This window comes from Miniopterus schreibersii, assembly GCF_964146895.1.
Source record: "Miniopterus schreibersii genome assembly, chromosome: 1".
In the NCBI taxonomy this organism is placed as follows: Eukaryota; Metazoa; Chordata; class Mammalia; order Chiroptera; family Miniopteridae; genus Miniopterus; species Miniopterus schreibersii.
In genome coordinates this window covers 80,924,785-80,948,862 of record NC_138101.1, presented here as the reverse complement: position 1 = coordinate 80,948,862, position 24,078 = coordinate 80,924,785, and the positions used below count along the sequence as shown (strand labels likewise).

The 24,078-nt window shown below is 39.7% G+C and overlaps 1 protein-coding gene across 2 annotated transcripts in view; it reads right to left on the bottom strand.

Moving 5' to 3' along the window:
• Positions 1-20,881, bottom strand: part of PRTFDC1 (phosphoribosyl transferase domain containing 1) — a 90,966-nt gene extending 70,085 nt beyond the window's left edge. For both annotated transcript variants that reach the window (XM_081145933.1, XM_081145934.1), the window contains exons 1-3: positions 20,805-20,881; positions 13,747-13,853; positions 8,369-8,552 (exon numbers count right to left, since the gene is read on the bottom strand). In XM_081145933.1, the coding sequence (XP_081002059.1) occupies positions 8,369-8,552; positions 13,747-13,853; positions 20,805-20,852 (339 nt within the window). In that variant the 5' untranslated portion in view covers positions 20,853-20,881. The remainder of the gene's footprint in view (positions 1-8,368; positions 8,553-13,746; positions 13,854-20,804) is intronic.
• Between the last annotated feature and the right edge of the window lie 3,197 nt (positions 20,882-24,078).

Sequence of the window (24,078 nt, the reverse complement as noted above, 5' to 3'; positions counted from 1 at the left end):
GTCAATACCACACACAAATGGGCCAATAGCAATCAAGACTCAATTACAACAGGAGAGGGCCCAAATAACCCACACAAGGAATCTTAGAGCATCCAGATTAGATGATCAAGGAGACTGTGCCACTAGGTCCCACGGGACACTTACTACAAAAGACCGCCACACGAAAACTTGGGAGTCATAGCTGATCTATCTAATACATAGAAACAAACACAAAGAGGCAGCCAAAACTGGGAGAAAAAGAAACAAAACCCAATTGAAAAAGCAGGAGAACTCTCCAGAAAAAGAGCTAAATGAAATGGAGGCAAGCAATTTATCAGATACAGAATTCAAAGTAATGGTTATAAGGATACCCAAGGAATTTAGCAAGAACTACAACAGCATGCAAAATACATAGAAAACATAAAAAAGAACCAGTCAGAAATGAAGAATACAATATCTAATATCAAGAGTACACTGGAAGGAATAAAAAGTAGGTTGGATGAAGGAGAGGACTAAATCAGCAACTTGGAAGACAAAGTAGGAAAAAACACCCAATCAGAGCGGCAAAAAGAAAACAAAAAAGAATTTAAAGCAATGGAGATAGTTTAAGGTACCTTTGGGACAACATGAAGCATAACAGCATCTGCATTATAGGGATATCAGAAGGAGAAGAGAGAGTAAGGGATCAAGAACCAACTTGAAGAAATAATGACCAAAAACTTTCCAAACCTGGTGAAGGAAAAAGACACACAAGTCCAGGAAGCACAGAGAGTACCAAACAAGGTGAACCCAAAGAGCCTACACCAAGACACATCATAATTAAAATGGCAAAGGTTACAAAGAGAGAATCTTAAAAGCTGCAAGAGAAAGACAGTTAGTTACCTGCAAAGCCGAAAGGGACTGGCATAAAATATTCATAAGGGATGAAAATCAAAGACCTACAACAAAGACTACTTTACCAAGCAAGGCTATCATTTAAAATTGAAAGAGAAATAAAGATCTTCCAAGATAAGAAAAAGCTAAAAGAGTTTGTTACCACCAAACCTATTACAAAAAATGTTAAAGGGCCTGTTTTAAGAAGTAGTAGAAGAAGTTAAAAGAATAAAATGGCAACACATACTCATCAGTAATCACTTTAAATGTAAATAGCTTAAATGCTCCAAAGATATAGGATAGCTGAATGGATAAAAATAACAGGACCCTTATACATGCTGTCTACAAGAGACACTTCAGAATGAAAGATACACACAGACTAAAAGTAAAGGGGTGGAAAAAGATATTTCATGAAAATGGAAAAAAACCCTGGCTTAACAATACTTATATCTGACAAAACAGACTTCAAAACAAAAGCTATAGTAAGAGACAAAGAAGGACAGTACATAATGACACAGGGAGCAAGCCAACAAAAGAATATAAACCTTGTAAATATTTATGCATCAACATAAGAACACCTAAATATGTAAAGCAAATCTTGATGGACATAAATGGAGAGACTGACAGTAATGCAGTCAAAGTAGGGGATTTTAACACCCCATTGACATTAATCGATAGGTTTTGCAGACAGAAAATCAACTAGGATACAGAAGCCTTAAATGACACACTAGATCAGATGGATTTAATCAGTATCTTCAGAGCATTTCACCCCAAAGCAGCACAATATACATCCTTTTCAATTGTACATGGAATATTTTCTAGGATAGACCACATGTTAAAACACAAAACGTCTCAATAAATGTAAGAAGGCTGAAATCATATCAAGTACCTTCTTTGACCGTAATGGAATAAAACTAGAAATCAATCAGAAGAAAAAAACTGAAAAACACTCAAAGATCTGGAGGCTAAATGATGTATTTCTAAAGAATGAATGGGCAAACAACGAGATTTAGAAAAACTCAAAAGATACCTTGGAAGAAATGAAAATGAGAACACTACAACTCCCAAATTTATGGGAAACAGTGAAAGCAGCTCCTAAAAGGACTACCTCAAGAAACAAGAAATATCTCAAATAAACAATCTAACTTTACACTTAAAGGAAATAGAAAAAAGAACAACAAACAAAGCCCAAAGTGAGTAGAAGGAAATAATAAAGATCACAGCAGAAATAATGAAATAAAATTTAAAAAATACAAAAGATAAATGAAACCAAGAGTTGGTTATTTGAAAAGATAAACAAAATTGACAAACCTTTAACCAGATTCATCAAGAAAAAAGAGAGAGGACCCAAAGAGATAAAATCAGAAATGATAACGGCAAAGTAATAACTGACACCAAAAAAAATACAAAGGATTGTAAGAAAATATTATGGACAACTATATGCCAACAAATTGAACAATGTGGAAAAAAATGGATAAATTTCTAGAAACAAAACTGAATCAGGAAGAATCAGAGAATCTGAATAGACAGATTACAACTAGTGAAATTGAAGGAGTAATCAAAAAACTCCCAGCAAACAAAAGTCCTAGACCAGATGGCTTGGCAGGTAAATTTTACCAAACATTCAAAAAAGAACTAACATCTATCTTTCTCAAACTATTTCAAAAATTCAAGAGGAGAAAAGACTCCCAAGCTCATTTTATGAGGCCAGCACTATACTAATTCCAAAATCAGATAAAGACACAAGAAAGAAAGAAAATTAAAGGTCAAAATCTTTGATGAACATAGATGATAAAATCCTGAACAAAATATTAGCAAATCAGATCCAGCAATATATTAAAAAGATCATACACCATGACCAAGTGGGATTTATTCTGGGGATGCAAGATTGGTATAACATCAATAAACACGATACACCTCTAAACAAAATGAAGGATAAAAACTACATGAACATAGCAATAGATGCAAAAAAAAATTCGATAAAACCCAGGACCCATTTATGATAAAAACTCTCAGCATAGTGGGAATACCAGGATCATACCTCAACATAATAAAGGCCATATATGACAAACCCACAGCCAACATCGTATTTAATGGGCAAAAACTAAGAGCATTTCCCTTAAGATTGAGAATAAGACAGCGATGTCCACTTTCACCACTCTTATTCAACAAAGTACTGGAAGTCCTAACCACAGCAATCAGACAAGAAGAAGATATAAAAGGCATTTAAATTGAAAGGAAGAAGTAAAACTGTCATTATTTGCAGATGATATGATACTGTACATAGAGAACCCTAAAGATTCCACCAAAAAACTACTAGAACTGATAAGTGAATTCAGTAAAGTAGTAGGATACAAAATAAATATCCAGTAATCAGTTGCATTTTTAGACGCCAATAATGAACTATCAGAAAGGGAAACTAAGAACACAATTCCATTTAAAATTGCTTCCAAAAAATATCTAGAAATAAATTTAACCAAGGATCTAAAAGACCTGTACTCAGAAAATTATAAGACACTGAAGAAAGAAATTGAAGCAGATACAAATAAGTGGAAGCATATACCATGTTCATGGATAGGAAGAATTAACATCATTAAAATGTCCAGACTACCTAAAGCAATTTATAGATTCAACACAATTCTTATCAAGATACCAATGGCATATTTCAGAGAACCAAAACAAATATTCAAAAAATTCATATGGAACCACAAGAAACCCCGAATACCCACAGCAATCTTGAGAAAGAACAAAGTTGGAGGAATCGTGCTACCTATTATCAAATTATACTACGAAACCATAGTGATAAAAAAAACTTGGTACAAAATCTCACTAATCATCAGAGAATTGCAAATTAAAACCACAAAGAGGTATTACCTCAAACCTATCAGAATGGCTATCATCAATAAATCAACAAACAAGTGTTTTCAAGGATGTGGAGGAAAGGGAACCCTTGTGTGCTTTTGATGGGAATGCAAATTGGTGCAGTCACCGTGGAAGGCAGTATGGAGTCACCTCAAAAAATTAAAAATGGACTTGCTTTAAAACAAAGCAATTCTAGGTCTGCGAATATATCTGAGGAAACTCAGAACACTGATTGGAAAGGATACATGCCCCCCTATGTTCATTGCAGTGCTACTTACAATAGCCAAGATTTGGAAGCACCCAAGTGCCCATCAGTAGATTAGTGGATAAAAAAGCTGTGGGACATTTACACAATGAAATACTACTCAGCCTTTAAAAAGAAGAAAATCTTTCCTTTTGTGACAGCATGGATGGACCTGGAAAGAATTATGCTAAGTGAAATAAGCCAGTCAAAGGAAGACAAGTACCATATGGTTTCACTTTTATGTGGGCTCAAATGAACAAAATAAACTAACAAACTAGAGACAGACTCATGGATAGAGAGAACAGACTGACAGCTGTCAGCGGGGTGGGGGCTGGGGGCTGGGTGAGGAGGGTAAAGGGATTGAGAAAAGAAAAAAGAAAGACTCTTAAAAACAGACAAGAGTATGGTGATTGCCAGAGGGAAGAGGAGTGGTGGAGATAGAATAAGGTAAAGGGGGATAAATGGTGATGGAAGGAGACTTGACTTGGGGTGGTGAACACACAATACAATATACATATGATGTATTATAGAATTGTACACCTGAAACCTATATAATTTTATTAACCAATGTTACCCCAATAAATTCAATAAAAAATAAATTTTAAAAAAATTGGAAAGGAAGAATAAAATCATCTCTATTCAGAGAAGAAATCATTGTCTTTATAGAAAATCCAAAAGAATCTACAAAAAAACTATTAGAACTAGTAAGAGTTTTCAAAAGTCAATTTTTCATATGTAAAATCAACAGTATTTCTAATATACTAGCCATAAACAGTTGAAAATTAAAATTCAAAGAAAAACTTAGCAATTATAATAGGACCAAAAACATTAAATATTTAGGTGTAAACCTAAGAAATATGTCTGAAACCTGACTCTTGAAAACTCGAAAAACAAATTATATTAAATAAGACCTAAATAAGTTGTAAAATATACCCTGTCCATGGATTGGAAAACTAAATAATGTGAAGATTTTAATTCTCCCCAAATTAGATCCAAAGTAACAAAAATTCTAACAGGTTATTTTGTAGAAATGAACAACATGATTTGAAAATTCATATGGAAAGGCAAGGAAGTAGAATGACTAAAATGGTTATGAAAAAGAACAAAGTTGGGAGGACAAGTACTACCTGATTTCCAGACATACTATACAGCTACAGTAGTTGAAACAGCGAGGTATTGACAAAAGGATATGAATATAGATTAATAGGACTGAATAGAATGTTCAGAAATAGACTTACACATAGTCAATGGATTGTTAAATGATCTGAGTAATTGGACATTCACTTGCAAAAAAATGAATAAATGAATAAGAATAAAATCATCTGTATTCAGAGAAGAAATATGATATGTTTTGATATGTCCCTAGAGCAAAACTCTAGGGAAGAGAAGTATGACCTGTATCATACTAATTAATACAATATGAACCATAGACCTAGTTTTTTGTTGTTTTTTGTTTTTGTGTTTTTAAAAATATATATATTTCAGAGAGAGGAAGGGAGAGGGAAAGAGAGAGATATAGAAACATCAATGATGAGAGAGTTGTCATTGATCAGCTGCTTCCTGCACGCCCCCAACCGGGTATCGAACCACCAATCCGGGCATGTGCCCTGACGGGGAGTCGAACCAGGATCTCCTGTATCCTAGGTCGATGCTCAACCGTTGAGTCATGTCCAGCTGGGTATAGACCTAGTTTTAAATCTAAAACGATGAAACTTCTCAAAGACAAGAGATAACATCTTTATGACCCTGAATTAGGCAAAAGTTACTTAGATACACAAAAAAGCATGATCCACAAAATAAAAAAATTGATAACTGGGGTTTATAAAAATTTTTAAAGTATGTTCTTTGAATAAAAAGTACTGTTAGAAAAATAAAAAAGCCACCCACTGGCTGGAAAAATTATTCATAATACATTTAAAAATAAATTCCTTTATCTAATAAAGGATCTGTGGCAAAAAATATATAAAGAACTCTCAAAATTCAACAATAAGAAAACAACTTAATTTTAAAATGAGCAAGATATTTGAATAAACAATTCATCAAAGGAGATACATGAATAGCACATAGGCAAATGAAATTATGCTCAATATCATTGTTCAATGGGGAAATGCAAATTAAAACCCAGTGAGATACTGTCAGCTATTGGATTGGGCAAGATAAAGAAAATAAAGAAAAAAAATAAAGAAAAACTGGCCAGACCAAGTGTTGCTGAAAATGTGGAAGAACTGGAATTCTCACATGCACTGCAGGTGGGAATGCAAAATTATTCAATCTCTGGAAAAGAGTTTGGCAATTTCTTTATACACTGACCACATGACCAAGCAATCTCAAGAGAATCTAAGATATAAGTGCACACAAAAACCTGTGTGTGAGTATTAAAGGAGTTTTATTCATAATGATCCTGAAAATAAAATAAATTAAATATCCTTTAGCTGATGAATGGGTCTAAAAACTGTGGTATATACAAAATATAATATAATGAAATCCTACTTGACAATAAGAAGAAATGAAGTACTGGTACAAGTAAAAATTCAAATGAATCTCAAATGACTTATGCTAAGATTTAGATTTACTAAGGCTACATAGCATATGATTACATTATATGACATTCTGGGAAGAGCAAAACTCTAGGTCAGAAAACATATCAGTGGTTGCCAGGGCCTGGGAGTTAGGGAAGGGGTTGACTTCAAAGAACACAAGGGTATTTTTTTGTGGTAAGAAACTGTTTTATATCTTGAGTGTGGTGATTTACATGACCACAGGCTATTGTCAAAACTCAGAACTATAAACTAAAGGAGATGAATTCTCCTGCATGTAAATTATAGCTCAATAAATCTGACTTATTTTTTAAAAGATTTTTAGAAAACTGTTTGTTTTGAAAAAGATATAATAAGGATCAGAGTCAAGTAAATGAGAAAAAAAAATTCTTATAAGAAGGAAGCACAGCTACTTAATCCAGGATAAAAAGAACCTAAAGAAAGAAAAGGTTTTCAAAGAGATGACACCAATAAATTAAATAAGGTTAAGGTGTCTGCAAAAGACAGCTTCATCCTGGCATGAGAAGTCATCAAGAAAATACAGAGGATCTTAAGAAATAGAAATAATTTGCCAGCTGCTCTATAGCTGAGCAACTGAGTCACAGAGAGTGGTAGGCAGAACTCTAAAATGCCACCACCCCATTCCTGTCCCCTGGAGTACAGGCCCTGCATAATCTCCTCCACTTTAGTGTGGGTGAGACTTGTATGTCTCATGGGAACTCACTCCCATGGATTAGGAGACTAGTCAACTGACTTTGAGTTAATCAAAAGGGAGTTTATCCTGGGTGAACCTGTCCTAATCATATCAGCCTTTAAAGGAGGGTCTCCTGCAGTGCTGTGAACTGCTTATGGGGGAGTCTAGGAGGTTAAGACCTGAGGGCAGCCTCCAGGAGCTGAGAGGTCTCCAGCCAAGAGTCAGGGGAAACAAGAACTGAATTCTGCCAAAAACCAGTGATCTTGGAAAAAGACCCCAAGCCTCAGATGAGATTGAAGCCCTGGCTACACCTTGATTTCAGCCTGGGAAGACTCAGCAGAGAACCCATACACAGGCTTCTAACTAGAAGATGAAAAACGAGTGTTGCTTTAAGCCACTAGGTTCATGGTGACTTTGTCACGTAGCAGTAGAAAACCAATTCAAAGAGTGAATTAAAGTGTGCAAGCTAGTTTAGTCAATGTGAATACTTTCCTGGTTTTGACTCCAACAGCTCCTTACCCAGTAGTAAGCCAGTTTTAATGACTTACCACACATTGGATGGAAAAGCATCACAAAAGGTAACATCATAGAGAGAAGAGGGGAAGGCTACAGGGATGACATCTTTGGAGAATAATCGCTGTCAGTTCTGTTCAGCGGTGGCCAAGGAGCCCAGCCTGGACTGGTAGAGGGGCCTTCTGTTGGAGGTTCCCTGGTCTTGCCTCATCACGCATGATAACTCACTGTTCCTATAGCCTTCCCTTCTCTATCTCAAGGCCATGACTGCAGCCATCCAAGTATTAACACTCTCATCTCTGGACTGGACACCCTCACACAGGTCTCCAGGGCCAACAGTAACAACCAGGGCAAAGACGTCAATGTTCACTGGACTTTCTTAACACCCTCACTTGTGAAGCTGGGCACCAGGAAATAACCACTCAACTTTACAACCACAAAAGAAAGCATGAATCATTCCTGAAGTATCTTTCCATACAGGTGAAAATAGATAGCAGGAGTCCCACCCCACCCCCACCCCACCCAAAAGAATACTATGTGAATTATAAGTTGCAGTATCTTGCAAATTTAAAAGCATTACAATCTTTATTTTCATAATGTTATTAGTTCTTTTATAAAGTTGTTCACTCTAAAGGTCATATAGTGAAAATGGAACAAATAACTTACCCTGTAACTTTTTAGTCTGATGAAATCAACCTTCATAGAGACAAATCTATCTGAATTTTGACTGATGTTCTTAAGGTGTTCTACAAGATCAGCACAAAACTTGTAACCTCCTTTAAGCACACACAGGACCATAATGTCACAGTATCCTAGGTCTTTCATAATATCCTTAGCCAGCCGCTCAATTCTGAAAGAAGGAATTAAAAGACATATTAAAGTATAACTACTGAGTATTTTTGTGCCTTTTAGAAAAATGCATGAGGCACTATGTATATTAGATTATGCAGGAGACTGTGGAGAAGAGCTTGGGAGACAGAGCCTACAGATAAAGAAGCTTTGTTCAAGTTGGACAAAGAGAGAGTGTTCAAAACATATTTCTGATAATTACATCATCAATAGTACATTGTTGCTTCTCTGTGTCACAAAAAGTGATGAAGGTGTAAAACATAAAGTCAAAGATCATGAATGCTGTTATTTTATCACCACAGAGCCTGGTTGTTAAGCTTAATGCAATGATGGTATTTGCTGATAGTATGCTCACGTTATTGCATGGAGAAAGGAAATGGGGAATGACTCACCCACCTTACAACATGAGAGGAGACTGGAGGAAAAGTCAAGCCCTTAGTAACTATCAAAAGAATAACATTTGCCTCATATTTCACAAAGATAACACATTACCTATGTGAAAGGTGCCCCAGACTACAATTCCAGTAGGCACCATTTCCATGGAATGCAATGTGAACGGCACCTCATGGAGTTATGCAATGATGAAACCTTGGGTTGGCGCCCAATACCTAATTTGGAACTGTCGTTTTATTTTTTCCTAATTGTTTCATGTCTAGAAGTCCATTGTCCATGCACTCATACAACATTAAAACCTTGAACAGAGGCAAGATCTAAGGTACATACTTAAAAAAAAATCCTCACTGGCACTTCAAATGGAATTAGATTTAAAATAAATAAGGTGAATGATTTGTGTGGGTCTATATATATACACACACACACACATATATATATAAACTTTATATTATGTATGGTCTATATATATTATATAATTACATAATGTATTTTATATATTATATATATTTTTTATTGCTCTCTTTTATTTAAAAACATATTTTATATAACTTACAAGGTGATCACCCCCCACCCCAAGTCTAGCACTCTTCTGGCACCATACATAGTTATTACAATATTATTGACTATAATCTCAATGCTGTATTTTGCATCCCGGTGACTGTTCTTGTAACCCACAATTTTTACTTCTTAATCTCTTCATCTTTTTTTGATCCCATTATAAATGTTTTATGTAAGTGTGTGTACACACACACACACACACACAGCTATATACATATAAAATGATAGCCATGGTTTCAGGCTAAAAATATGATCATCAAAAAATGTACATCAGTCTGCCAGATACTCTATAAAAAGGGACATTTGTTTCCCTTTTTATATGGAGTGAGGAGGTCAACACATCATCTCCACAAACAGCAACTATAAAGCTGGACAAAATTGTCAAAAACAACCACTTCAGCACTCTGGAAATCAACCAAAGGCATACAACAAACTGAGAATCATTTATTCATCAAAACATTGAACACTGGGTAGAAACAGAGCAAGTCTATGTATCCTTTCCCAAGAATGCCCCCATTGTGTTTCCCAGCCCCCCATCAACTCCGTTGCTTAACCAGGTAGTTTAACCACGGTGGGGAACTGCCAGAGGGAGCTCACCTGACATGTGAACAGGGAGGCTCCATTCTTCAGTATTTACAGTCTTGTTTGAGCAATTAACTGGTTAGACCAGTCTGGGATTTGATAGGGAATTCCAGGAGATAACAGTCATAGGAGAGGGCAAGACAAACTCTTCACATGTCACAAACTGACCACAGCTATGTGTATGTGTAGCAGAATCTAGAGTGGGCCTAAGCTACCCACATATCCCTGCATGATGGAGCCTGTAAACATGTTCAAAGGAGACTCAAGAAAGCCCAGGGGAATGTAAAAGCCAAGGAAGACTTGAAAAAGGCTGGAAATCTGAACATGTTTGCCAATTCCTATACACATTCATCAGCAGAGAATGGAAGCCTTACTGGCTCGAGGTGTTTAAGTACAATTTCTAACCAATCTAAGGCTGAAAACTAAGCCATTCAGACAGAGGGGTGAACCCTAGTAAGTAAGGCTTAAAAATAAAAGCAAGAAGAGAAAACTGCATATCATCAAAGGCCACACACTGTGGGGGAGATAATTTCACAAAGTGGAAGTCAAAAAAACAACAACAAAGAACGAGGGTAATGAATAGGAAATAGTTACACATATGGTAGATATTACACTATAACAATAATCACTTTAAATGTGAATGGTCTAAATACAACAATTAAAAGGCAGAGACTGTCAGAGTGGCTTAAAAAAATAAACGCTAATATATGTTGTCTATAAGAAACACACTTTAAACATAGAGACACGGATAGACTAAGAGTAAAACGATAGAGAAAGACATACCATGCTAACATTAATAAAAAGGAAGCTGGAGTTGTTATATTAATTTCAGACAAAGCAGACTTCAGAGCAAGGAAATATCAGGAATAAAGAAGAGTGTGACATAATAGAGAGGTCAGTTCTCCAAGAAGACATAACAATCCTAATAGCAGTGTCAAAACACTGATAAAACTGCGAGGAGAAAGATGAATTCATTACTGTAGTTGGAGACTTCAAAACCCCTCTCTCAGTAGCTGACAGATCCAGCAGGCAGAAAACAAGTAAGGATATAGTTGAACTGAACAATACCATAAACCAACTGGATTTGACTGACATTTATAGAATATCCCATCTAACATTGACACTCTTCTCAAAAGATGTCAATAATAAAATGAAAAGACAAGCCGCAGCGTGAGGGAAAATACTTGCAAATCATATATCTGATAAGGGACTTGTACCCAGGAAATATAAGGAACTCTTACAACTAACTCAGTAAGATGACAAACAACCCAATTTAAAAATTGGCAAAAGACATACATCTTTCCAAAGAAGACATATAATAGCTAACAAGCACACTAATCATTAGGAAAATGTAAACTGAAACCACTATGAGATACACTTGTGTATCCAATAGAATAGCTATAATTAGAAAGACTGACAATACTAAATGTTAGCAAGTGTGTGGAGAAACTGGAAACCTCATACATTGCTGGTAGAAATGTAAAATGGTACAGCCACTTTTGAAAATAATTGGCAGTTTCTCAAACTTACCATAAAACTCAGAATTCCACTCCACAGAATCCATCCGAGAGGAATGACAAGATATATCCACACAAAGAATGTTCATACAAGCATTATTCATCATAGCCAAAGACTAGAAATCCAAATATCTATCAACTGATGAATCAATAATTAAATGTTATATAATTTAATTTATAAGAAATGTCCAGAAAAGACAAATTTATAGAGAAAGAAATCAGATTGGGTGATTGTCTAATGCTGAGGGTAGGAGCAGAGACTGAGCAAACAAACTTTTTGAAATGATAGAAATATTATAAAATGATGGTAGTGATGGTTGCCCAACCCTAAAAATTTACTAAAAAAAAAAAAAAAATCATTAAATCATTTACCTACAGTGAGTAAATTATATCTTAATTCATTTTAAAGGTGGGGATGGGCAATCCTAGGCCCCACCCCAGACCTTTGGACCAGAATTTCTGGACATAATGCTTAAGAATATACATGTTAGCAAGTTCACTGGGCGATTCTCCTGTAAAGGGATCTGGCTTTGGACAACCTTACCAGGACTCAAACATGTACTAGATCAGGTTGTAATTAGTTTAAGTCATAAAATTCAGGTTAGAAAAGTAGGAATTTGTTTAAAGCAGGGCATTTCCAAACTGATGTTAAGGGAAAATTCTGAGAGTTATAAGAGGTGAACTATGTACAAAGATGCCCACTGCACAACAAAAGTTGGTTTAAATGTTAAAGTCAAGGAGGTTTCTTTCCTTTTTTCCCCTCATATTTAAATATAAATTGTCAAAAGGGAGATTTAGCTAGTTGGGAGATGCAAGTTTATTTGATCACAAATCTTTTTTCCCCTCTGAAGATAGGAACTTGTATTCCATAGAAAGCCATATTAGGCCATGAGATACCCCAAACGAGGCCTTATTTTAATAGTATGCTATAGTTTAAGAGAAAACACACAATATTGAAGTCTTGTCCAACGGAAATGTTTAGAATTTGAGTGGAAGAATGACATTTCCTTTTGCTTGCAGACAGAAGTTGATAGGAAGAAAATATCCTGGGAACAGTAACTACCTAGTCTGTTTCAAACTTTCTTTTGGCTGAGGACCTATTTCATAAAGTTAAATTTTAACTCAGAAGAATATAACAAATGAAAAAAGGAGGGGGCAGAAGTTTAGGTTTACGGTTTAAGGAAAGGGTAGAGTGGGAGCCCAAAGCCTCCGTTTGCTCCTGCTCCCCAATGCCTTCCCCACCCCAATTTCTGGGTCTTGGAAGAATTTCTATGATTTCTGGGAAGGCACTGTAAAATTCATGAAGCTTGCTTTCCATATAAATGTGAAGGCTTAAGAATATGACCTTTGTACATGGAAATGTAATAGTCTGGGCATTAAGACCATTTTGTGAAAGTGCATGATCTACATATAAATCCTGGCACTTGTGGTGGGCTGAGCTGTATGGGGGCTCTCTGAAAACCAAGGGCCAAATAGGGGTGACTTAGGGGCTTAGAACAGGAGAGAAATGTTGGCTTTAGGAAAGCCAATCAGCTAGGAAGGAGCCAGAGGATATCAATGTAGACAGATCAGAAAGAACTAGAAATAGTACTCCGGAATGAGTTCCATGCAGATCTTTTTAAACTGCAAATATACCAATTCCCAAAACTTTACCACTGGTTGGAAAATAAAATTGTGCACAGACTGGTCGACCACTGATACATTATTTGCTCCAAAATGAATGCAAGTCACAGGAAAAGCTAGGGCTTTAGGGGTGTGTCCTATGAAGGCAAAGATCACCTCTTAACTCTCCCTGGTTAATTCAAGAGTCTAAAAGATGTGAGACAAAGGTCCTTGGGCGAGAAGCAATGCTTTACCGTCTTCCATTTTCATCAGTTTGTCCAAGATATTATTTTCAGGCCGTTACTTATAATGTAATACTTTATGTATGTATATCCTTCTTACCATTTCCCCTGAACAAATGTCCAGGTAAACAGTTCAGTTAAAGCACAGATGATTTTTATTTCAAACTCTCGTCCTAAAAACTGCTGTCCGCCACTCCATACAAGAGATCCAGGAAGAGGGTCCTAAATTGTATCGCATGATTCACACAAGAGACAGCCTGCCCAGTGCAGAACCAAGCCCGACACAAGAAGTAACACTCACCTGTCCACAATGATGCCATGAGGTATCAGGACATATTCCAAATCTCCATAATAGTGCTGTGGGTACGTGAATAAATTCAAGTCATACCCTGGCCAATCGTCCATAATCTGCAAATCAAATGATTTCGGTTATGGTATTTTTCATTGGAAATTTATTTTAGAAACATAAATAAACAAAAAAGTGTCATTTGAGAAACAAAATAATACTGAAAACAAAGTAGGTTCTATGATCAATATGGCATTAAGTTATATTCTGTGAACCTATGAAAAGCTCAGTGGGACAAGGTAAAGTTTCATTCAACCTGATAAAGGACCTAGTACTGAAATGAACAGAGTACACACTCCATTCTTAACTCTTGGCTTCATATGATAAAAATATAAATTCAGTGTCTTATAACCAACCTGATAGTATTGTTTGAAAAAGTATATATGTATAAAAATATAATCTATGCCTTAATTATAAATGTTACCGCAAATATAACAGGTGTATATATAACATTATATTTGTAATTATATTAATATATACACGATATCATATATTATTATAGTATTATATATACTATTACATTTCCATGCATTGCATATGCCTCATCTGCCTGAGAAAGATTACCTATTAAAAATATGTGTCTCTAGGGATTAGTGTAGACGCAAACTTCTCAGTCATCTAGTTCTTCTAGTAAAGACCTCTGCAGGATGTACTATGGTGGGAACTGAAAGTCTTATTGGGAAACTGTTGCTCCAGAAAACTGACCCATTCGGGTACTGGGAAGACTGCTAGCAAGTCTTCCCCTTGCTTAGGATGGGATGTGCAAGTTTTATAGTTAAAATAGTAAAGAGGTGAGAGAGAAAATGAAGGTGAAGGTGTTACTTTTACTTTCAAATCTTTAGGAAAAGATGCAACACGAAAGTTTTAATGCACTCAAACCACATCAGGGCTGCACTGTGGGTTCTGGTTCTTTCATTACTCCCACCCACTTCCATCAGACTCGTCTGTCCAGCTTTAAGCTTTCCTGGCCTTTCATTATGCAGACTATCCTAATTTTCCAGCCCAGTTCCCTAAACTATCTCCTTCCTGCCCTCAGATTGGTCTTCAGTTGAGCTGTCTTCCTTCTGGGCCCTGGGTTCCGTTCATCTGTCTGTCCTGCATCTACACCCTCTCCCTCTCTTCCTTCTGTCCCTGTATTCCAAGCTCAGCTCCCCTCTGGGGAAACCCGGGTCAGGACCCCCTTCTTTCTGGAGGCCTTAATGCCTGCTTGCATCCTCTGATCTTCCTTCTCAAACTCCTGGTGCCCCTCACAGCTTTCTGTTCTAGAGGATTCCATTCAGGCTCCTTGAGAAAACTCCTGTCCCTTCCAATCAGTCTGGTTTGGTTTTTTGTAGTTTAAGGACCCATCTGAACTTGATTTAATGTTGGGACATTCTCCTGCTTTCCATTCTCCTCCTCAATCAGGACTTAAAGCCAGTTGTCTTTTGCTCAGGTTTGGGAAAGGCAACTTATGGTCCAGCCCCCATATGCTCTCATCCCAAACTTGTAACAGTTCCCCCCAAATTTCCCCTTCTCTCTCAGGAAAGGACAACTCATTTTTCCAGTTGCTCAGATCAAAACCTCAAAATTGCTGTCAACTCCATTCTTACATCCCCTTCATGCAACCCATTAGCAAGTCCTGTCATCGATTCTTTCAAAATGTAACCAGGGCCACCCCTCAGCATCTCCGTTGCCTCCCCTCTGTCTGTGTCACCATTATGTCTCCTGGGACTATTGCCATAGCTGTCAAACTCACCTCCTTGCTTCCACCTTGGCACACATACCCCCGCCCCCATGGCAGCTCGAATGCTCCTTTAAAAATGTACATCATATTGTAGCAGTCTTCTGTTCAGATATTTTTAAGGGCTTCCCATTGCTCTGCGTCCAACCCAGAGTCCTCACCATGGCTTTCCTCTCTGACTTGTCTCCAAGCCCTCTCTTCCTCCCTCCTGCATCTTGTTGATCCCTGAATGTGCCAAGCATGCTTCTGCCTCAAGAGTGTTACACTTGCCTTTTTTTTTTTTTTGCCTAGAATACTCTTCCCCCAGATATTCACATGGCTTACCCTTTACTTCTTTCAGGTCTCCATTCAGATGTCACCTCCACAGAGAAGCCTTCCCCAACCATCGCAATAAAATAGCACCCACCTCCCGCCTACTCATTCTTCTCTGCCTCTTTACTTTCCTTCAAAGCATGTATTCCCACTGGACGTGACGTGTGTGTGTGCGTGTGTGTGTGTGTGTGTGTGTGTGTGTGTGTTGTCTTCTTCCACTGGAATATTAGCTTTTTTGGGCAGAGACTTTGTCTTGTTCATGGTTGAACCCAGGGCACTGACCTGGGATATGATAGGTGTTCAAAAATGTTAAATGAGTGAATGAATGACATAATCTCCATCCACGGATTACCCAATACTACCTTAACTGCAGCCTCGACCTTCAGTTGTCACCTTGTGATAAAGAGCACCACTGTTCACGGCAATGAAAATTCATATCTACCAGGGGCAGACTCATAGCCAACATTGTATGTCATATTTGAAGAGTAGCACATTTGCTCCGCCTCTACCAGCAAACTGGCTGGGTGCAACTGTTGGATTTGCACAGAGCGGCTCTGGCTTCCACCTCTGAGAGCCCTCGGGTCTGCTGTAACTATCAATACCACCGTGGCTGGTCAGAGCCTGAACCACCAGCTGTACATGAGCAGCTTCCAGAAGGTCCGCTGGTAGGCCAAGGTAAAGCCCAGGCAGGAACCCTGACCAGCCCCAGGAAGATCATCCAAGTGAATAGCACTTTCTGGCTCCCCTTCCAGACCACACACACTGACCACTCTACTGGGAGCCCTTCCAGGTGGTGGCATCATTAACTGACGGTCATCTGAACCCATTCCTCCTGCCATGCAAATCCTTTACTGCCCTCTGCTCTGTCCAAATCTCAGAGACAACTCTCCACTCCATGTTCTAGAGCTCAGCTCTGACACTTGCAAGCTGTGAAATTACTTAACCCTCTCTGAGACTCAGTTTCCTCTCCTGTAAATAAGATACATAAAGCCTATGGACAGGGTAGTTGTGAGGATTAAGGCACAGAACAGATAATGTACTTAGAGTTCTTAGTACATTTGCTGATATAAAATAAGTACTTAAATGATGCCGCCCCCCCAAAATAAGAAAACGGCAAATTAAACCAACCTATAGATAAAAACTATAATGGTAATCCATGGCTCAGAGGCAGATGGAGTAATGGTTAAGAGCATAGACTTACAAGTCCAACACACCTGGAGGTGAGTTTATGGACAATGAGACCTTGGGCATTTTAACTTCTCTGAGTCCCAATGTATTCATCTGTAAAGAGGAGTCAATGCCTACCATGTAGTTACTGTGAGTAAGTAAGATAGTAATAGATATAAAATTCTTATGTCCATACCTAGTCTATAGTACTTATGTAATAAACATTAACCACTTAGATGTACTGAAACATCAATAGTTTACTTATAACTGATATGTGTTAATTAATTTAAAGAAGTGCCACAAACCTTACTTGCCGAAGTCTCATTACTCTAGTTAAAGCTGTAAATGTAAAAGCAGGAGAAATGTATTTCTCTAAAACTATTCTATAATCCAAACTGGCCTTATTTCCAGTGAGTTTGGAATAGTGAGTTTTCATTATTGAGATAAAAGAAAACTAGAGATAAAGGAACTACTGGTTTACCCTTTGTTATCCTTAATGTTGCATATAAATTGTATTGTAAATGAGTCCTAAACCTGAGGGAATGGAAACTGCTGTGGACTGTAGATAATTGTTATTAATCTGCTTTTTAAAATATCAAAACAAGAAGCCTTTAAACAGTTTCAGTATCACAGATAATATGCCTTAAGTTTATTCAGAACAATGCTTTCTCTGTTGGAAGATGCAAAACATGGCGAAGCTGGGCAAATGACAAACACATTAACTGAGCCATTTTATACAACATCAAATCCCAGAACTCATTCCAATTCTCTTTTCCTCATTTAAAGATATATTGAAAACCTTCTTTCTAAGTCATTAAAAACATGTTCTTTTTGCTTAGAATATTTCTTGCATTATTTTTCAAGTGGTGAAAAATAGTTTGGAAACACATATAGAAAGTGAATCTCTGCTCTTCTCTGCTGCTTAGTCCCTCACTCTGTGCCCCATTCTCTCCTTCCAGCCTTGACCGTGGCTGCTGTCAGTTTCAGGCTCAGGGCTATCCCTCCACTAAAAAAGAGGAAGGGAGTCTCATCCCTCAGCTCTGTTTCCAAGAATCCCACACGGGAACATCAGCACCTTGAATTCACTCTGAGTTTGCCTTGTCTGCCTATATCCGACTTTGGGTTAATCTAATTATCTTCAATTCTACTGGAGAAAATGATAAAAATGCAGGAACTATCTATATTATACATTGATTATTTCCAACCAAGGCAGGCCCTCTCACTGCCTCCCTACATCTCCCACAAAATTACTTCGCTTTTGAGAGGGCTTCTTTTGACACAAATAGATTGGGCTGTTTACACAGTTCCAACATTTGCTTTTACTTATTTTTTCTTTTTTTAAAAAATATATCTTTATTGATTTCAGAGAGAGGAAGAGAAAGGGAGAGAGAGAGATAGAAACACCAATAATGAGAGAGCCACTGATCGCTGCAGCCTGCAACCCGGGCATGTGCCCTGACCAGGAATCAAACCCTGATCGCCAGGATCCTAGGCCCATGCTCAACCGCTGAGCCACACCCAGCTAGGCCCAACATTTGCTTTTAGACTTTAACAATCTACCTTTCCTATTAGTCATACAGATTTATTTCGTTCCCTTTTAAGAGTATCAATTATTAAAGAGGAGTGCTATATTTAACCATTCTACTGATGGAATGGCTTACTTTTACTAAGGGCTTTGTAATTGTTAAATACAATGGCCATTTTTCCATCTTGATCCTACTAGCTTTCTGTAGTATCTGACGCTCCTGATGACCTCTTTGCCCCCTCACACCCTCCGCAAAACTCTGTTCCCTGTAGGAAGGGCACCTACCAGCCTTCCTGCTCTCTCCTACTTTGCTCCTCACTCTTGGTCTTTTTAATCGGCTTCTCCTAGATAAAGGTTTCTTTTACAGGTTTCTATTGTAACAGTAGTTCTTAATTTTTCCCCATTTTCATTGGGCATCCCTATCTACTCCCAAGCATCAGATATTTTTCTACTTGCTAATGACTTCCAAATATACTCAATCACTCTCCTGAATTCCAAATATGAATTTCAAATTGCCTACATGCATTCTGACCTGTAGGCCCTGTGGTCACTATAGACTTTGTCCAGAACTGAACTTACTTCCCTTCTATTTTTTTCATCACCCTCACCCCAACCCCAGGCCTGACCCTTCTCTCCATGGCAACTGGAGTGACTTTTTTAAAATTAATTTTTTATTGCATTTATGGAGTGGCATTGGTTAATAAAATTCTTTAGATTTCAGGTGTAAAATACATCATCTGTATATTATAATGATGTTCACACCCAAAGTCAAGTCTCCTTTTACAAAGTGACATTTTTTAAAGCATAAATTGGGTGTAAAAATTTCTTCTCTGGATGTAATGATTTCTTAGCACTTGGTATGTGCTGTCTTGAGTACTCTGCTTCAGTCTTCCCATGGCTACATCCTGTTTACCCTTCAGATGGTGGCTCAAACATCACGGAAAAGAGGCCACCCTGACCACCTGAGCAAAAGCAGTGCCCCCAGCCCTCCTCCACACTCTCCTTGTTCTCTTTCCTTCTCATTGCACTAAGAGAAATGATCTTTATTCATTTGCTTTCATACTGCCTGCCTGTGTCCTTTGTCTAGACGGTAAGCTCCATGTTCTCTGCGGTATCCTAGAGCCCAGAACACCGCCTGGAACCCAGCAGGACAGTAAGGTGTGTGGAATGAATAAATAAATGAACTAAAACTCTTTTAAGAGCAAAGGCCCTCCTGTTAAATTAAGAACTGAGCAACACATTTCAAGTTGAACCTTTCTGTTTGAGCCTGAGGTTTTTCCTTCCTTCGCCCACTTACTCATGCAGTCCATTCATAATCACAGGGTGATCTCTGAAAAAATAATCTTAAATGTAATATACTGGCTCCACCTGCCACCCCTATCACCGTCTCACATTAAACCTGACACAGAAACAGCCACCACCTGCTACAGAAATCATTCTCCATGGGAGGCACCAGCAGACGCCAGTGGCCACAGGGCAAAACCAGATTTGATTCCAGGACACTGAAAGAGGGGTGCCCTCCGGTCGACGCCTAGAGAGACTGTCTGGGATACAGAGGCTCTGGTCTGGGAACCCATCTTCCCACGTGCTCCCCTCCGGGCGCACTACTACATATTTTACATATAAACTCTCCAGATCACTCCGCGGTCCTCTCGTGTCGTGTCCCTTTTGCAGACGAGGGAAGTTAAGTCAGGAGGCACTAGCTTGTCTCGAGCTTGGGCAGAGATCCCACAGCCAGAGTTTCAAAGCGCAGGTTTCAAAGCTCAAACTTCCCCCGCTCGAGCTACTTTATTTCCTAGCTGCCCTCGAGAATCCTCGGCGTCCTTTTGGAAAACAAAACGAGAGGCCGGTGCTGGAGAGCTCAGGGGGAAGCACAAAGGGAAGGAGGCCCCCAAGGGTGGCCAGCGGAGGTCTTCACAGACCCGCCCCGCTCCCGGGGTGACTCCCGGCGGCTGGCAAGAGTGGGGACCCGGCACCACGCGGGCTTAACGCTGGAGCAGCGGATTCCCGGCCGGGGCAGGGGTGGGGACAGAGGTGCACAGAGAACCCCGGGGGAAGGGATGTTAAGTGTGCGGTCAGATTACGCGCGGGGCGCGGGGCGCCAGGGGTGGGGGGCCGGGGTGGAGGGTGGAAGCGATCCCGTCGGGAGGGAGAACAAAGCTGTGGCCCGCGCTCACGCGAACGCGCCGCAAGCAGTGAATCCGAGAGGGGGGTGCCAAGGAGGGAGGGATGGGCGAGCGCGCGGGACGCACGGCTCAGCCCGGAAATCAATGGGGAGTTTGCATTTACCACGACGCCTCGCCCGAAGTCTGGCGCCTCCTCACTGCTCCCGGCCATGTTCCTTCCGGGGAAAGCGGGGAGGGAAGGAGGGCGCTGGAACAATCTGGGAGGGGGACGGGGTTGGGACTGGGGGAGGGGTTGGGGCCGCCCCGCCCCGCCCCGCCACTCGGCTGCGGGCGGAAAGGGGCGCGCGCCTCCGACCCAGTGCCTGGCCCGGGTCCAGAGTCTCCGCCTGGACGCGACCCTCTGCCCGGCCTCCCCCCTCGACGGGTCGACGGGTCGAGGGATCGGCGGGGCGGAGATGCGAGGCCCGGAGCGCGGGGTGGGAGCGCGGGGAGCAGCCGCGGAGCTGCCCTCGCTCCACCCGCGCGCAGGGCCCCGACCGGCCCTCGCCGCGGCCGCGGGTCTGCGAGCCCCGCACCCAGCCTGGTCCGCGCCCAGCTGGGCGTCGGGAGAACGAGGCTGCGGCGGCTCGGTTTTTACTGGGAGAGAAAGTGTTCCCTTGTCCCGGTCCTCCTAAGTGTCGTCCCAGTTTCAGGCTAACCATGTCCTTGCTAATTTTTATGCGCTTTTTATCCCAAGTAAACCCGCGAAGGAGCCTGCGGTCTAGGACGTTCTGGAAGGAGGGCTGCGCACGAAACTCTCCCGATAGGTTTTGTAACGTCTCTGAACCTCCAAGCCAGGAGTTTGAAAGAGCCACGCGATTGCTTCTCCTCGCCCTGGACTTTGAAACAGGGCCTTTCCCACTTTCTGTGAGAACACACGGTTAGATGCGATTGTTTCAGGCTGCAGTTTAAAGCAACCACTCTGCTCAGGTTAGAAGTCCTCTTATGAATCTTATTGATTCAACCTGGAATCCCGGGTCTTTGCGCATTTCCGAAGGGCCCTTGCTTTCCCGGGGATCCATGTCTTCATCCTCTGGTCTTTGCTACCCTGCCCCATCCTTTACAGCCCTGAGGCGCTGAGCTGAGTCCAGCTTTCTGACTCGGCCTCTCTGGCACACAGCAGGTAGAGGAATGCTGATTTTGCCTGGTTTGAGGGCAAATTGTTAGTTAACGTGGCTCTAGCTTTGAAAAAGGGCTCAGCACCATTTGGTCTCAGTCTCCCCTAAAAGCCAGCGCCCTGGAAGGAAGACAGCTCCGTGGATCGCTCCAATTAGACAACTTGCAGCACCCCCCCCCCCCGCACCCCCCCCCCATTAAACTGAGTAATGCTGTTTCCTAGCGCACAGGTAAACATTTTCTCTAAGAACTGTCAGAGGTCCTTGTTTGGGTCCATTGATACAGTCTTCCTTTCACCTCTTTTCCAAAAGGTAAAGGACTATCTTTTTTTTTTTTTTTTTTTAATTTTTAAAATTTATCTTTATTGTTAAAAATATTACATATTCCCCCTTTTTTTCCCATTAACCTCTTCCATCCCCACTCTCACCCCACTCCAGACCTTCACCACTCTATTGTCTGTGTCCATGGGTTATGTATATATGCATATAAGTTCTTTGGTTTATCCCCCCCCCCCACCTTCCCTCTGAGATTCGTCAAGACTGACGAATCTGTGCTTCTGTGTCACTGAATCTATTTTGTTCATCAGTTTATTATGTTCTTTAGATTCCACATATAAGTGAAATCATGTGATATTTGTCTTTCTTTGCCTGGCTTATTTCACTTAGCATAATATTCTCCAGGTCGATCCTTACTGTACTAAAGGGTGCAAGATCCTTCTTTACAGCTGCATAGTATTCCATGGTGTAAATGTACCACAGCTTTTTTATCCACTCATCTACTGATGGGCACTTGGTCTCTTTCCAGATCTTAGCTGTTGAAATTGTGCTGCTATGAACATAGAGGTGCATAAGTTCTTTCTGATTAGTGTTTCAGGATTCTTAGGATATATTCCTAGAAGTGGAATCAATGGGTCAAAAGGCAGTTCCATTTTTAAGTTTTTGAGGAACCTCCATACTGTTTTCCATAGTAGCTGCACCAGTCTGTATTCCCACCAATAGTCTACAAGGGTTACCCTTTCTCCACATTCTGGCCAGTATGTGTCATTTGTTGAGCTGTTGATGGAGCCATTCTGACAGGTGTGAAGTGATACCTCTTTGTGGTTTTGATTTGCATCTCTCTGATTCACCACACTGAGCATTTTCTCATATGTCTCTTGGCCATCTGTATGTCCTTTTTGGAGAAGTATCTATTCAGGTCCTTTGCCCATTTTTTAATTGGATTGTCTTCCTTTTGTTGAGTTGTAGGAGTTCTTTGTACACTTTGGAAGTTAACCCCTTATCTGATGTATCCGTGGAAAATATGCTCTCCCATACCATGGGGTTCCTTTGTATTTTGAGGATGTTTTCTTTTGCTGTGCAGAAGCTTTTTAGTTTGATGTAGTCCCATATGTTTATTTTTTCCTTTGTTTCTCTTGCCCTAGGAGATGTATCGGTGAAAATTTCACATGAGATGTCTGTGACTTTACTGCTTATGTTTTCTTCCAGGATTTTTATGGTTTTGTGACTTACATTTAAGTCTTATCCATTTTGAATTTATTCTTATGTATGGAGTAAGTTGGTGATCTAGTTTCCTTTTTTTGCATATACCTGTCCAATTTTCCCAACACCATTTATTGAAGAGACTGTAATGTATTGCTGGATCCAGTTTGCTAATATTTTGTTGAGGATTTTAGCATCTAGGTTCATCAGGGTCTGTAATTTTCTTTCTTTGTAGTGTCTTTATCTGGTTTGGGGATTAGGATAATGGTGGCCTCATAAAAAGAGCTTGGGGGTCTTTCTTCTTCTTGAATTTTCTGGAATAGTTTGAGGAGAATAGGTGTTATTTCTTCTTTGAATGTTTCGTAAAACTAGCCTGTAAATCCATCTGGTCCCAGGCTCTTTACTCCATTGTATGCTCTTGCCTCCTTTGACAAATATTAATTGACTATAATGGGTTGGGTCGATTTCTGGGGCCTCTGTTCTGTTCCATTGATCTATATGTCTGTTGTTGTACCCATACCAGGCTGTTTTGATTACAATGGCTTTGTAGTACAGTTTGATATCCAATAAAGTGATCCTTCTCACTCTGTTCTTCTTTCTCAAGATGACTGTGGCCGTTCAGCGGCTTTTTTGGTTCCATATAAATTTTTGGAATATTTGTTCTAGCTCTGTGAAATATGTTGTTGGTATTTTAATAGGAATTGCATTGAATCTATAGATTGCTTTGGGTAGTATGGACATTTGAATGATATTAATCCTTTTAATCCATGAACATAGTATATTCTTCCACTTGTTTATATCTTC